The 16,214-nt window shown below is 47.3% G+C and overlaps 2 protein-coding genes across 9 annotated transcripts in view; one reads left to right on the top strand and one right to left on the bottom strand.

The window, feature by feature from the left end:
* Positions 1–1,678, bottom strand: part of MPHOSPH9 (M-phase phosphoprotein 9) — a 53,581-nt gene extending 51,903 nt beyond the window's left edge. For all 6 annotated transcript variants that reach the window (XM_043441907.1, XM_043441889.1, XM_043441868.1 and 3 more), the window contains exon 1: positions 1,570–1,678. The gene's annotated coding sequence lies outside the window, so the exon portion shown is untranslated. The remainder of the gene's footprint in view (positions 1–1,569) is intronic.
* MTRFR (mitochondrial translation release factor in rescue) lies at positions 933–14,363 on the top strand. 3 transcript variants are annotated; one of them, XM_043442052.1, is made up of 4 exons: positions 933–1,881; positions 4,749–4,798; positions 12,056–12,356; positions 13,979–14,363. In XM_043442052.1, the coding sequence occupies exons 3-4, from the start codon at positions 12,075–12,077 to the stop codon at positions 14,213–14,215; spliced, it is 519 nt and encodes a 172-aa protein (XP_043297987.1). In that variant the 5' UTR covers positions 933–1,881; positions 4,749–4,798; positions 12,056–12,074; the 3' UTR covers positions 14,216–14,363. The 3 variants fall into 3 exon arrangements, with proteins under 3 accessions (XP_043297987.1, XP_043297972.1, XP_043297979.1); XM_043442037.1 differs by lacking the exon at positions 933–1,881 and adding an exon at positions 1,894–2,030; XM_043442044.1 differs by lacking the exon at positions 933–1,881 and adding an exon at positions 2,043–2,178.
* The last annotated feature ends 1,851 nt before the right edge of the window (positions 14,364–16,214 follow it).

The following is a 16,214-nucleotide window of genomic DNA, read 5'->3' on the forward strand; positions in this document are numbered from 1 at the left end:
GCAAGGTTCCAGACACAATTCTGTGTAATATTGGAAAACTTACATGCCCTGTTCATTCCTTTAATACATTTTATCAAGCATGCTTGCTGATTTATACCATGAATAGATGAATGGGAACTACTTAGTATTTAATTTGGTATTGAAAACAGCCAGTTAAACTGTTAACAATGCTTGTTTCCCCACTGAAGGTGGGGGTGGAAGGAATGCATTTTGCACTATATATTATACACACAGAGTACTTTTAATTACTTCTGAAAAAATAAACTATTTGCCAGGTCCACTAAAATTTAACTGAAGCTAGATGTACAGAGGTAAACTGGCTGTAACAAGTCAACTGCCTCCTTTTTAAGGAATTCATGTACTTAAAAAAAAGCCAAGGAATAACAGGGGGAAAAAAGAATAAAAGAAAACCTATGCTGCTTACAAGACGGAAGCTTTAGGGAACGCGATAGAGGAAAATACTTCATTATTCTGGTTCCTCTAGGTTTCCACTTTCTACGGCCTGGTTTCACAAAGCGCAGCCTTGAAAGCATCAGCTCACAAAGGAACCGTTTCCTTCAGGGACAGGTGTGAAGGCCAAGGGTAACCCGACCTAATTAAATAGTCTCCCCAGTGACTCAGCCCATCACCAACGACAAAGGGTACTGACAAACTCAGGGGCCGCACCTTCCATCTGGCAACGAAAATACCTGAATTCACATCACCTTGCTCTTCCAGCAGGAAAACGCAAGCTCTCTGGGGACATGGATCTGCATGCAACCCCATCTATTATTTCCCCCGATGAGTTAATCCGGACGCAGTAGATCCAGATGGATCTTGAAATGTGATGATGCCTCCCCAGCAGAGCGTGGGGGTGAGGAGAGGGATTGGGGGGGGGGGGGGGGATGAGTGTTTTAAGAAAGATATACAATGCAGAATTTTAAGAACCTGATGGAGAATGGATATAAGAACAGAGACGTTTTTGTATTTCCCACAAACAAAATATGACGCTTTGGATGCCCCCAGCGCCAAAAAGGGGAAAAGGGGGAAAGGGAACGACTGATACGGGGTCTGCTGAGCATATAAAAGTTAACCAGGCGTTCTCCTTTGTTGGGAACCCGAGAAGGGGAAAGAAGGGATGATTTCAGGTTTTGAGGCCAGATTCTGACATTTTCGCGCTGACAGCCAGACCGCCGCTGCTGGTTCTCGCCTAAATTGCAGCCAGCAGGGAGGCCAGAGTTAAAAGTATCGGTGCAACAACTACATTACTGATTCTCAAAGGAAGCTCAGGAACCCGGTCAAAAAAAAAAAAAAAAGCGAAATCCCTCAAGCCCCCCGCCCCTGGGGAAAAGGCGCTCAGCGATTGGGCCGCGCGGGTGTCACTCAAGGGCACAAAGTCTAGAAAAAGCATACGGACGGTGGCAAAGCCCCCACACGCCCGCGGGCTCCGGTGGGGTGATGTGGCCTGACCGTTGTCTTCCCCTGCCCTAACCCATCAGAACACTCAGGGGTCCGCTGGCTCGGTGTCCTCGACGTCGCGCCCCCTGTCCCCTGCGACTGGCAGCTCCCCGCAGGCCGGCGGCCACTTACCTGGCCGCCGCTCCCACTGCGGATGTCAGCGTCGGGCGCTCGGCCTCTCGTGACCGTTAAACTCGAGGGAGCGTGCGCGCGCCCGGCGTCTTGGTCGCGATTGGTTGCTTGGAAGGGGGCGGAGACGGCCGTGCAGCGGCGCGCGCTTCGGCTTACCCCTTCCTGTCCCCCAGCTCCCACCAGAGACGGAGGTCAGCCGCCAGGGAAACGAGAGGGGCGGGGCAGCTGTCAAGTCCTCTCCTCTGATTGGCTCTCTGGGAACCTACGGTAGCTACGCGGGAAAGACTACTTAGCTTCTCGCATGCGCAATAGGTAAGACGAGGGGGCGCTCTCAGGCCAGAGGGCAGCTGCGGCTGTAGAGCCGCGCGTGCGCAGACCGGGAAGCGAGTTAGCGATTCCGCTCTTGCGGTGATTACGGTTCCCCCAGAACATTGGGGGCGGAAGGCCATTCCTGAGGTCAGGTAAGAGTCTGTGGAGAAGCTCGGCATCCACACGGTTGCCCACGATCATCAGGGGCTCTGGAGAGAGGACTGGGATCTGGAATCCCTGAATTTCCCTGTTTTGCGACCCTGAGTCGCGCCGCCCATTGACCCGGAGGCCCCACTGACGGTGAGATGAAGCCGGCCCCGACACCTGAACTAAATTATCCCTGGATTTGATTTACCTTAGGCTGGTGGGGGGTCAGCACTGGGCTCTTCACGGACGTGGGGAGCGGGCGAGGACGAGATCCCACCGTTAAGGAGAAAACAGTTCCACCGAAGCCGGAAGGCAGATGGATCGATGCTCCTTTACTTGTTCGGCAAAGCCTTGGGTAGTTATGATCATGCAGCTGGGCCTGTTTTAGGCATCGTGAGGGTTTTGCTCCTGCCAAGCCTTTCGAAGGACCACAGAGAACCCACGTCCCTTCCCGTGGGCCCCCCAGCCCATCTCACACGCCCTGTTTAGTCCGCGTTTTTCAGACGAAAGTACTTTAAAGTACTTCCAGCTCTTAGATTTACCTCTTAAGTGTCCCGAACCCCCAGTAAAGGCACTTCGCTAGCCCTGTCCTTAGGTGTGCCTGAGTAGCCAGGATGCAGGGGCAGAAGGATGTAGGATGCAGAAGCCAGGAGCAGATGTTGTTTGCCTTTGGAATAACAAATATGCCAAGAGGCGTTTCATCTGATCGGAGCCTTCTTAAAACACCTAACAATTTTGTCTCAACAGTAAAAATTCTCTCCAAAATCTTAATCAGTGTATGGAAGATCTCAAGCTTAAATAAATCAAATCCTCCTCCCAATTGTGTTAATCCACCAATCAGTGCTGTGTTTAATACCTAAACTAAATCAAATTACTTTTAAGCACACAGGCTCTATTTTCAATGTCTATTTCAAGTCCATAAAAAAAAACAAAACAAAAAGCAGTTGTACCACTAATTTCAGTTGGTTAGAAATCTATGATTTGAGATACTGTAGAATCTTGCACTCACACAAGAATGGGAGAGTGGATTTCTGGGACAGCTCCAGGCAAAGGGAGGTGTGTTTCCTCCAAGAAAAATGTTAACCTCAACATCGAGTACTGGATATTAGTTCCTAATCATGCACTAGGCAGGAGAGCATGGCTTTTTGATACAGAATCAGATGGATTTTGTTTAGTTTCAGTGCGTTTCTGTTTAAGTTATCTTGTTAACAAACTGATATGAAATATTTTGGTAAAGGTACTCACACCTTATTTCTTAATTTAAGCTCTTTGAAGGAGTCTAAATGTTTACAAATTCAGAGTGGAAATTGCTTTTGACTAATTGGACTAAAAAGAAGCTTTATAAAAATAAGGAGGGAAAAAAGAAAAAAAAAGAATTTTAAAAAAAGTTAAAAAAAAAAAAATGAGGGAAGAGAAGGCTCTAGAAATACAAGTATGTGCTGGGTGCTGCGCTTAGTGACTCAGTCGTGTCCAACTGTCTGCGACCCCACTGACGGCAGCCCACCAGGCTCCTCTGTCTGTGGGGGATCCCCCAGGGGGTCTTCCCAACCCAGGGATAGAACCCAGGTCTCCTGCATCGCAGGTGGCTTCTTTACCATCTGAGACACCAGGGAAGCCCAGTAACAATTCATCTAATTTAACCTCCCTCTCCTCATACTGGAGATTCTGCATTACTTAGGTGCAAGCTTACACTAATATTTTATGGCTTTATAAGGGTATGGTTACCATATGACTTTATTATAACATCATATTGCTCAAGTGGGGCTTCCCAGGTGGCTCAGTGGTAAAGAATCCACCTGCCAATGCAGGAGCCACAGGAAATGCGGGTTCAATCCTTGGGTTGGGAAGATCCCCTGGAAGAGGAAATGGCAACCCACTCCAGTATTCTTGCTGGGATAATCCCATGGACAGAGAAGCCTGGCGGGCTACAGTCCATGGGGTCACAAAGAGTCAGACACAACGGAGCGACTGAGCATGCATTGCTGAAGTATTCCTCTTTTGCCATGAAGGCTTCAAATGACAGTTTTGAGTGGAGCTCCTTGATTGGGATAAGATTAGGCTATTCAGTAATACTGGCTGTTAATGGCTTGAGACATTTAATGTCTGTTAACCAGGGTGTTACTTGGTGTCAGTAATTCTTATATCCAAACAGCTTGTCATTGATGGGGGTTGGGGGAGGGCTGTCCCCCACAGGAAAAATGAAGACCTCTAAAACTAAAACCATTGAACATGAAAATGAATGATCAGGTGTACATTTAAATATGACCTTTTTTAACCTTTCCCACCCCTCATAATTTTTCTTATTCTATCAGATAATTCCTAAAGATCTGTATGTTTAAACCAGGACTTGCTTTGATGAAGGTAGTTTTTATCTTTCAATTTGAAACTGGCTGGGAAGTCAAGCTATATTCTCGGCATCATAATTACCTCTGGCACCTGATTTCATAGACCACAATTATGACCTCACCAAACAGCGAGTCTTTGGTGATCGCATGGTCCCAAGTATTTCTTAAATTGGACCATACCAAGTAAAATAGTTTGCAGGTCATGTTCTAGATGTCTTTTCTCTGAGCTTTTAAAACATAAGTCCATGAAATAATCCCTTTGCAGACTGGGCTTGTGTTTTGTTAGCCAGAGGTTGCTGAGTTTTCAGTGCTTTGGAGCACCATTGAGTGCTTTAAATCTGTGGCGACCTGTGCAATTTTTTTTTTTTCTCTTCCTAGGTGGTATAACCTCCATTTTACAGATTTGGAAACATGGCCAGAGCTGTGCGGTGAGTAAATCATGGCGTTGAGACACTGACTCAGGTCATACTGACTACAGAGCAGTATGGCCTGTCGGGGACAAAAAAATCTCAAGAGAAAGGGTCAAGAGAAAATTGAAAATGAGCTAATACTCTTTAAGGAGCTGGGGGAAGAACAAATCTGAAGATGTTATGAAAGGTTAAGAAACAAGGGGTGGGAAGGACAAATTTAGTTTAAATGGAATGTTCTTCCAAAGTAAGTCTTCCTGAAATATTCCACATAGTATGCATCTTGTCTTTTATTTGTATGAAATACAATAATGTATTCAAACATGGTTTGAAAATAGACGTCCTAAACAAATACAAGGCATCATTAATAGAGTCCCTGGTGGCTCAGATGGTAAAGCGTCTGTCTACAATGTGGGAGACCTGGGTTCGATCCCCTGGGTCAGGAAGATCCCCTGGAGAAGGAAATGGCAACCCACTCCAGTACTTTTGCCTGGAAAATCCCATGGATGGGGAGAGCCTGGTAGGCTACAGTCCATGGGGTCACAAAGAGTCAGACATGACTGAGCGACTTCACTTTGAGACTTTTAGAGAAAAATGTGGAGCGTAATCATTGCTGCTTTTTTATGTGTCTGTCTGATTTTAATAGCATAGTTGATAAATAACAGAGTTCCTGTTAGGTGCCATAAATAGAAGAAAATCACAGTGATGCACCCAAATAGGACAGGTGTAATTGTGGATTCAACATTTTCTGTTTTAAAAAAAACTGAACAGGCTGTTGGTATTGTATGAATTGAAAGCTTTTCTCTTTATCTACCTTCATTAGTTGTCTCTTGAACTGGGCAGCAGTAAGACTATTGAATTTAAACCAAACTTGGGAGTGATCTCCTTATCCTCTTGTCTGCCCCAGTCAAGGACAACAGTTGTCCTTTCCTGCTCAGTCCATTATGCTTTTCTTTTTTTGAGAAATAGTTCTCTGGAAACACTTACTGTGACTGGATGATGCTTTCTCTTCAGTGGAGAACTCCCAGCCTAGGAAATGACAGGGTCTGTGTCAAGCCTGAGCCACAGTTCCCTGGGGTTTTGTTTGGGGATGTGTTCCAGCCCTCATGAGGGATTGGATTTGGGTTTCCTAGGTAGCTCAAACCATAAAGAATCTGCCTACAATGCTGGAGACCTGGGTTCGATCCCCGGGTGGGGAAGATCCTCTGGAGAAGGGCATGGCAACCCACTCCAGTATTCTTGCCTGGAGAATCCGATGGACAGAGAAGCCTGGTGGGCTCCAGTCCATCGGGTCACAAAGAGTCAGACATGACTGAGTGACTTTCACTTCACTTCTTCACGAAGATTTCAGGTAACCAGAACAGAAGCATGAGCTAGATGTGAAAGGGAAAGAAAGGGTGCTTTCTCTTTACTCCCATTTGGCAGGGAACACCAAAACACACTTTTGTGGGTCTTTTCAAATGTTTACTTATGTATTCGGCAGCGTCAGGTCTTAGTTTCAGCACACAGGATCTTCCTTGAGTCCTACAGAATCTTTTTCTGCATCACATGGACCCTCTAGTTGTGGCATGGGCTTAGTTGCTCCATGGCAGGTGGGATCTTAGTTCCCAGACCAGGGATCAAGCCCACGCCTCCTGAATTGCAGGGTGGATTCTTAACCACCGGACCACCAGGGAAGTCCCCAAACACACTTTCAAAATATAGATTATTATTAAACATTTCTCAGAAAATCCTCTCAGTTAGCTTCTGGTGCCATCAGCTGGCCATTTTGTCTTTTTCAAAGCTCACTGAATTTGGTTCTTCATCGTTGATGGATCATTGTTTTTGAGATCTAGTTTATCTCCTTCTTCAGGAAGGGGAAACAAGACCATGACTAAGCAGGTAAACAGCCCTGCTGCATTCTGGCCTCAACTTCTGAAATATTATCAACATAAGAGACAACAAGCTCTGAAAAGCAGCTGGAAGAACTTGCTAATTCCTGTATCCTTTGCTTCTCAAACTTCAACGTGCTGCTGAATCACTTGAGGATCTTATTAAAACGCAGGTTCTCATTTAGAAGGCCTGGGGTAGGACCTGAGATTCTTCTAACAAGCTCTCGGTGGTGCTGCTGCTCCATGGACCACACTCTGATTGCAAGACTCCAGAACCTCCCTTATCTACTACAGTAGCTGTGAGCACTCATGGCTAGTCCAAACCGACATGTGCTATAAGCGTGGCCACACCTCAGATTGTGCAGACCTCAAATAAAAAGAAAATCTCAATAATTTTTATATTGATCACATGTTGACCTAATTATATTTGGGATGTATTGGATTAAGTAAAGTATATTGAAATTTACTTCATCAGTTGCTATTTACTCTTTTTAGTGTGGCTTAGAAAATTTAGAATTTCACACGTGGCTTGCACTGTATTTCTATTGGACATTGCTGTTCTAGAACATCAGTGCAATAGACACAACATTTTTGGTGTTCTTTTTTCAGATGACCCAGTTTCTCAATCCCCTCGTGACCATTTCACCTGCTCTTTTTGCTCAACTCAACATTCATTTCATTCTTTTCTCCAAATGTTTTTCCTCTCTTGCCTGTTCCTTCCCTTTCCACCTTCTCCACCTCCATCATTGTCAACACAATCCTAAGGCTGTTACCCAGCAGTCATATAATCCTGAGAGCCAGGACTGCAGGCAGCAGCCACCTTACCTGGGAGCTGGTTAGAAAGGCAGGGTCTCAAGCCCCACCCCAGACCTAATGAGCTGCGTTCTATTTAACAGGATCCCTAAGAGATTTGTCTGTGCATGAAAGTTAGAGCCATGAAAGCGTGACCTATCACCTTTTCTATTGTTGTCATTTAGTCACTCAGTTGTGTCCAACTCTTTGCGACCCCATGGACTGTAGCCGTCCAGACTCCTCTGTCCATGAGATTCTCCATGGCAAGAATACTGGAGTCAGTTGCCATTTTCTTCTCCAGGGGATCTTCCTGACCCAGGGATCGAACCTGCATCTCCTGCTTGGCAGGCTGATACTTTACCACTGAGCCATCTGAGAAGCCCCATCTTTCCTAAAGCACCCCATTTCAGTGAATCTCCACACCTGTTCCTTTGCTTAGTTTGGGTGATTCCTGCAAGGTTGATACACTAAGAAGTTGTGTCTAAGAAACTAGTACTCTACCTTTCTAAAACATCATCAGTGAATGGTGGGTCCAGAGCTAATCCTGAGCCTTCCAGATTCACATACCCTCTCTGTGTCTAAGACGCACAGGCAGTAGCCTCCCCTTACCACTCTCCAGGGCTTCTGAGCCATTGGTGAAACAGGCCTCACCTCGCTGCCCCTTGTTTAAAGTCTGTGTGAGCTCCAGTCACAGGCTACATTCCAGAGCAGAGCATGCCAGCCCTGAGCTAGGCGCCTGTCTTGGTTTGGGCTGATCGTGTAAGCCAGAGGAGGGACTCTGTGCCGGCTCCTATCAGGAACAAAGGCATCTAATAGGATGCAGCTTCGAAGTCCTGATAACCAGCCTTCCGGGTGACTTGGGGGCACAGTAAAGTCTGAGAACCACTGCTCTCTGGCGTCTTGTCCACGCTAGGCTCTGGCGCATACCTTACTTACAGACGTCTCCATTTCCGTTTTATGCTGCAGTCTCAGACTCATCGAGGCATACATACTGTAGATGCTGAAAATACTCATGGAGCAAATTAACGTTCTCTGTTGTAAAGGCATCTGCCCTCTTATCTTCAACTTGACCAAGTGAGAGAATGCTGCTTTAACACTAAATTGCAGTCAGCTGTCTAGTGCAGACGCCGCCCCAAAGCCAAGCGGAGGGGAGTCAGGGTGGAGACCCCACCCAGGCCTGAGGCTCACACCAACAGGAAGGAATCCAGGCTTGCTGTTTCGACTGCTGGTTTCCCCTTACTCACACTGCTTGTTACCATTTCTCTTTTTTTTTTTCATGTCATGATGAGCTCTAATTCGAGCTGCTTTTATTGTTCCCCAAAGACTTTGGGTTGCTCTGTGGGTATCACAAAAACTGAAATCCAATCTGTATTCTTCTCCGGCCTTCGGGGAAGTGGAACCATGGGTGTGTTTGTCATTTTTAGCCATTACTGGAGTCCAGCCAGAGCTCCAGGAGATACTCTATTTGGAATCATCTGATTGGCCGTTGGAATTAGCTGTTAGACAAAGCAGCCAGTAACTGAACACTGGGGACCTTCGTGAACTCCAGTCGGGTGGGAGACCTTCCTGTGTGTGTCAGCTCTGAACTAGGACAGAAAGGTAGACTTGAGGCACATCGAACTGGCAACAAAGCAGCTGATAAAAGTGCTCTCCTCCTCTCCACCCTTTGTCTGGGAGTTTCGCCCTGTCTCAGACCTCTTTCCTTTTCTTTGTGGCCACACTATATTCTACCGCCATCCTGCCTGGTCAGATTGCCTAACGGAAGGGCAGCCCCAGGAGAGGCACTGGGCTCCTGTTCCATGAACCTAATCCAGGGACCAGACACTAATACAACAAAGGAATTCTGTTCTGTAGACTGAAAGCAGAAAAAAGGGGAAGGAAATTGTGGACATCGACTTGGTCTCACTCAGTCATTTATAGGGGAGCGGATTCTCTGTTGTAGAGATGGCAGAAAAAGGCTTTATCGTTCATCTTTTCCTGAGGATTCTTCTGACATATTTCACACAATAAACAGAACCCATTTTTAAAGAACCACTTTCACTGGCATACTCTTGTTTCAGAATACCTCCCCTGGTAGCCACGGAGCATCTTATGAACCAACACCTCCTTAATTATCACCCTCTGGGACTGACAAAACATGGTGAAAGTTGTACTTTTCACAAAGAAGATATGAGTTTAGACCAGAGGTTCCCAGCCTCCCAGGGGCTTCCCTGGTGGCTCAGCGGTGAAGAATCCGCCTGCAGTGCAGGAGCCGCAGGAGATGCAGGTTGGATCCCTGGGTTGGGAAGATCCCCTGGAGGAGGGCGTGGCAACCCACTCCAGTATTCTTGCCTGGAGAATCCCATGGACAGAGGAGCCTGGCCCACTACAGCCTTTAGGGTTACAAGGAGTTGAACATGACAAGCGACTGAGCACGCCTGCAATCCCCAACCTCCGGGATGTAAGGCCTGATGATCTGTGTTGGAGCTGAGGTAATAATAATAGAAATAAAGTGCACAATAAATGTAATGCGCTTGATTCATCCTGAAACCATTCCCCACTCCTGTGGTCCATAGAATAATTGTCTTCCACAAAGACAACTGTCTGCCAAAAAAGGTTGCAGACCACTGGTTTACACCGTAGTGTCAGTTACAAGATTGAAAACCAGCACTTGAAAAAAAAAAAAAGAAAACCAGCACTTGCCTAAAGACTGAAAAGTATATTTCATTTTATTTATTTTCCATAGAGAGATGAAGAATACTGTATTCATTCTGGAAATAACCCATGTCATCTGTACTGATAACTAAGATAGGCACTTGGATTTCAGAAAATGCACATATTTACAAAGAAGCTACGCCTACTAGCATGTTTCTGCCATAAGGTCACCTAGAGATCATGTGGGGCCCAGTGGACGTCAGCCATCAGATTTGCTGGTGGGTGAAAGGTAAATGAGCCAAGAGAAACCTAGTGAAAAATAACTTGGTGGACATTAAGTACTTTTGGCTGAAGAAGTTGGCTTAGATAAACTCCAGTTCCTACCTGTTCTAGAGACCAGTTGCCATGAACTAGAATGTACAAGGTTCCAAGTGGTGAAAGAAGCTGTCTAGAGTCTCACAAGAAGCAGTTGTTAGAGGAATACATAAAGCAACTACAACTAAAAACAACTCTATGTCTCTTTACGGTGTCTACAGAATCCTCGATCAAGAAGTATTTAAGTGAGGGACACATTTGTACTTCCCCAAATCCACCTGTGTGATTTTGCTAAAAACCAGTCTCATACCTTCAGGAGTATCAACAAAGCCCTTTCCAGAATACTGCTGTTTTCTCTGATTTCACTCAAAACCTGTGTGGGTTGCATGAGGAGGGCTTGCATGTGTGCCAAGTTGCCTCAGTCGTGTCAGACTCTGCAACCCTATGGACTGTAGCCCACCAGACTCCTCTGTCCATCGGATTCTCCAGGCAAGAATACTGGAGTGGGTTGCCATGCCCTCCTCCAGAGGATCGTCCCTACCAGGGATCAAGCCTGTGGCTCCTGCCTTGCAAGCAGATTCTTTACCGCTGAGCCACCGGGGCAGCCCCAATGAAGAGGGCTTATTCTCCTGCATTTTTCAGATGAGAAAACAGGCCCAGGTTGTGACACACACCCCTGCCCCGTTCACATGGAGGGTATGTAGACCTATGAAAATAGACAATGCCTTTCAGATCTTCTGCCTTCCCTCAAAAAACAGCAGAGGCCTGTGAGACTCACCACATCCTCATGGCTGTTATTCTCTATTCATTTGTCAACTCAAGACACTTCAGCTTTATGCTAGTCTCGAGTAGTTATTGAAACCTCCCATTCAGCAGCTCTCGCTTTCTTCTTGAACACCTTCCCTGACTGGGAGAAATTCTGTGAGCTCCATGAAGACTGCATCTTGCTCTCTCTGACTTCATGTCACTCCCTCTCCCTTGCCTTTTACTTTGAACCTAACAGGCACCTTAATAAAAAAAATCAGTGGATTTGGTAGCACTAAGGATGAGTGCTGGTTGGATCCTGTGATTGGCAGTGCTTCTGAGGGAACAGATGTTCCCATTCAAATCCATGAAACTGGAAACATTAAAAAACAACAATCAGGACACTGACTGATAGTGATATTTACTGCGTCAGACTGTTTCAGCTCAGCTCTAAGACAGATCATCACATACTGTCGTCTTTTCATTTTGATTTCAGAGATTCTCACACACTTAAATCATGTCACTTGACTCAGATTCTAAGTCTTGCTTGGTGTCCTATGGAGTATTTCCTTATCAAATTACAGCCCCGTGCTTTTGAATTTCACACTCGCAGCCTCTCCTTCCTGAGAAAACGGCACCTCTGGGTGCTTTGAAGATATTTTTGGTCCGTTTACAAGAAAATATTTACCAGCTGGCAGGGCATGTACTGCTGTGCTGAGAACACTATAGTCAATGCAGGGCCAGAGAGAGGTGTGTGTGTGGCCGGTGGCCTGTCTGCACGGATTTCCTAAATCCCCTGCCTGCCAGGTGGGTGGTGATCATTTGAACTGGTGCATAAGAGGTGATCTTAGAACCTGAAGAAGTATTCATCTAATCTTGAGAGCAGACGAGGCTGAAGGGCTCTCCTCTCTGTCTGATCCAGGTCCTGAGAGCCCCTTGCCATGAGTACCTCGGGTCTGTTCCGTTTTCCCGCCCCACTGACCAGAGTGTGCCCGGTGCCCTGGGGACTCCGGCTCTGCGAGAAGCTGCTGCTCCTTTCCCCAGGAACGGTGGCCACTCTGGTGCAGGCAGCTGGCAAGAAGGACCGCCCTGCGCTGCTCTCCCTGGATGAGCATGAGCTTGAAGAGCAGTTCGTGAAAGGCCACGGTCCAGGGGGCCAGGCAACCAACAAGACCAGCAACTGCGTGGTGCTGAGACACGTGCCCTCGGGCATTGTCGTCAAGGTAGAGGAAGGTGGTCTCGGGGTCCCCTGATTCTCCTGAGTGGCAGCTGCGGCCGCTGCAGTGGGGGACTGTGGTCTCGGGCCGGCCCCAGGAGCCCCCTCCCAGGGTCCTGCGCAGCTGCGCTCTTACTGCTGCTGGCCTTGAACTTGGCAGGCCCACAGTTCTTGTCGAGCCACCAGGCTGCGGAGCGGCTGCAGAGGGCTCTGTCTGTGGCCCTGCCATGGGCTCCGGGCCCCCAAGCAACCCGCGGGCCCAGGCCGTCTGCCAGTAGGCTCAGCCCTTAGCCACCTGGCTGATGACTCAGATGGCTGCACCCTCCATGTCTCTGTGTCCCCACTTTGGTAAACGTCAGTGACACCTGCCCTTCTGGAGAAGGACTGAGTGAGGTAACGAGGCAAACTGATGTCAGCCCTCAACAGAACGGGCCGGCAGAGCCTCCTGAATATAAAAATCCAACCACTGATCTGCAAATTGCCAGCCGTCAACACAGGCTGCACTCTAAGAAAGGGTGTGCTGCTTTCTCTTGTTTCCTGGTTTGATAGTGGCCTCACTGGCTCTGGAACTGCCGGTCTGTCCCGTAGCCCCAGGACCCTGAAGGCAGCACAAGCCTCGAGGCGCAGTGGAAAGAGGATTGGCGGGTTTTCCTACACCAGTGGTACCATTAGCAAGTACTTACATATCACGTGAGCATGTTGTTGGCCGGCCCTGTTCTGAGCAGCTTCACATTCACGTTAACTCTTAATCTTTACAAGCCCACGCTCATAAGGTGGAGCCTGAGGCTCAGAGAGGTTCCTCCAGCTGCCAGAGTCAACTCGGACCAAACCCAAAGTCTGGTCCTGACAGCCGTTCTTTCATTTCCTCCTCGAAAAAACTTATTCATAAACAACAAAACTCTGAAACCTAACATAGTTAAATTTCTTTAACCTATTTCATATAGCTTACTCCAAATCTGCTTGAAATGTTATCTTTTCACCCTAATTTAACAGAACTTATCAAATAAATTAGCTTTGCAAGGCACTCGCCAGTTATAAGAGATGTTACATAATGAACATCATGGTTGACTAATAGCACATGTGTGCGTGCTAAGTCTCTACAGTGGTGTCCAGCTCTGCGACCCTATGGATTGTGGCCCACCAGGCTCCTCTGTCCATGGGATTCTCCAGCCAAGAATACTGGAGTGGGTTACCATTCCCTTCTCCAGGAGATCTTCCCAACCCAGGGATTGAACCCACATCTTTTATGTCTCCTACATTAGCAGACAGGTTCTATTTATAAACAGGGCCTACAAGAGGGCTTGCTTAGACATACTGGTTGACATTTCCAAAATTATCTGGGGACTTTCTTTGAAGGCTATTGTTACTTCTAAACAAAACAACACTCCAAATATTGGCAGAGTCAGTGAAAGTCACGTAACACAGCTGGGGTGTGGGACTGGGCACGGCCTGGGCAGAGGCAGGAGGGAGCTTGGCCTTCGTCCTGCCGCTGACCCGCTGGGACTCCTGACAAGTGGCTTTGCCCCTGCGGGCCTGACCCCTCTGTAAAGGGATGAGGTTGTCTAATGAGTCCCAAGGTCCTGCCCAGGACACACCAGCTTTCACATTATGAAATACCATCTCTTACAGTGCCACCAGACAAGATCCGTTGACCAAAACAGAAAGCTAGCTCGGAGAATCCTGCAAGAGAAAGTGGACGTCTTCTACAATGGCGAAAACAGTCTCGTTTGCAGAGAAAAACGCGAGGCAGAGAAGAGAAAGCAAGAAAGAAAAAAAAGAGCAAAGGAAACCCTCGAGAAAAAGAAACTCTTGAAAGAACAATGGGAATCCAGTAAAAATGTGCCCAGAGAGGACTGCAGGTTCTGACTGAAGGAACCAGCCGATTGGCCTCCAGGGTGGCAGCTTTCAGAGTGTATGTGTGCCGGGCCCCAGAGACAGCCAAGTCTCTAAACGGCAGACGGACTGTCACGAATAGAGATGCAGACTCTGAGAATAAAACTATATAGAAACCCAAGGAAGTCATTACTGGAGAAGGAACAGGGGCGCTTTTGGGGGGGAGGAAAGGTTACGGTGATGGGAGGCTTGGAGGGCCTCCAGGGCAGCTGCAGAGTCCTCTTGACCAGGGCGGTAAGTAGAAGCATGTCCCCTTTTAAGCTATACATGTGTGCCTGTATCATATTTTATTATCAAAAAGGAGAAGTGTTTATGAAAAAAAAAAAACCAGTAACAGACTTTTTATGGAAAATGATAGAATTGAGTCAAACTAGCATTTTTAGTACCTCCTTGTCATCCGCTGGGACGTCACTGATCATTGACACGTGGATGTCAGCTAGCTTCATGTCAGGTTAAGAGAATAAAAGAAAACAAGATGGCGGAATATTTACAAGTTGGTAACCCACTTGCCCATTTACCCCATTAGCTTAAGAGACTGTGTGTTGACAAGTGACCACTCTGGTGTGGAAATACACACATCATTCCCTGTATGTGGATCTACAAGTAGTAGGTTTATGAGAGATGAGGTTTCAGAAACCTGGTTTGTGAATTTGCTTGATACCATCCCTCAAGCCAGATTTGACCTTACAGATTGTTGGTGGGGGAGGGGGGAGGGTTAGGCATGGTTATTAACTTGGTTTATTAGAATCCATCTGGAGTTTATGCAAAAAACTAGGAAGGAAACAAAAACCATGAGGTGAGAAAGCCACCGTCAGACACAGGACCTGCCTCATTTCTTCACTGAAGACCAGACTGCATGGTGGTGGTGGTTTAGTCGCTAAGTCATGTCCAACTCTTGGGATCCCATGGACTGTAGCCTGCCAGGCTCCTCTATCCATGGGATTCTCCAGGCAAGAATACTGGAGTGGGTTACTATTTTCTTGAGAGGATCTTCCCGACCCAGGAATTGAACCTGGATCTCCTGCATTGCAGATTCTTTACCAACTGAGCTATGAGGGAAGCCAGACTGCACGCATCCCAGTAAAATGACTTGTAAGGAAACCAGGTAAGGCTCTTCTCACCTGGCAGTGGCCTGGTTTGGAAGCTTAGCTCCATGCAAGGCTCTGGACCTCTGGCTGCAATGTGCAGGGCCCTTCCAATCTCCAACTTCCTTTTAGAAGGTAGCCAAGAGAAGCATCTGGAATGGTACACAAGAGACAGTAACAGTGGACAGGAAATTTGGGGGAGCTTCAGACAAGAGGGACAGGCGCTTTAATTTCTATCTCCCTTCTTGAATTTTTGTGAATTCCTTATTATGTCCATGAAGGAGATGAGCAGACAAGCCAGCTCCCTAATACCCACCTACTGGCCTTTAGAGCTGTCATGGCTGGGGCCTGGCCTCATACCTGTTAAACTGACCACATTCCTCCTCTTAGTCTTACCTCTCGCCACGGTAAACCCTCATTACATGGGGAGCAGTGCCTAAGGAACACAGGAAGGATGACCTCCAAGTCCCTCTGGAAGGCACTCCTGGGGTTCCTGTGGTTCTCAGGACATCCCAGGCAGCCCACTTTTCCCAGCACCGGGGCAAATAGTTCTTACCATCTGGTGAGAACAGGGTAAGTAGCTGGAGTTTAGTAGCTGCATTATATGGGGGGGAAAAAATGCTCATAGGATAAGTTCCTAAACACAGAATGGCCTAAGGGAGGCGAGCTCAGAAAGGGCAGGATCAAGGGCTTCCCTGGTGGCTCAGTAGTGAAGAATCTGCCTGCCGATGCAGGAGACACAGGTTCTACCCCTGATCTGGGAAGATCCCACGTGCCACAACCATCGAGCCTGTGCTCTAGTGCCCGGGAGCCGCAACTACTGAGCCTCTGCGCCTTGGAGCCTGTGCTGCTTAAGTGAAGCCACCGCAATGAGAAGCCTGCCACGG

Source organism: Cervus canadensis, chromosome 1 (genome assembly GCF_019320065.1).
Source record: "Cervus canadensis isolate Bull #8, Minnesota chromosome 1, ASM1932006v1, whole genome shotgun sequence".
NCBI lineage: Eukaryota > Metazoa > Chordata > Mammalia > Artiodactyla > Cervidae > Cervus > Cervus canadensis.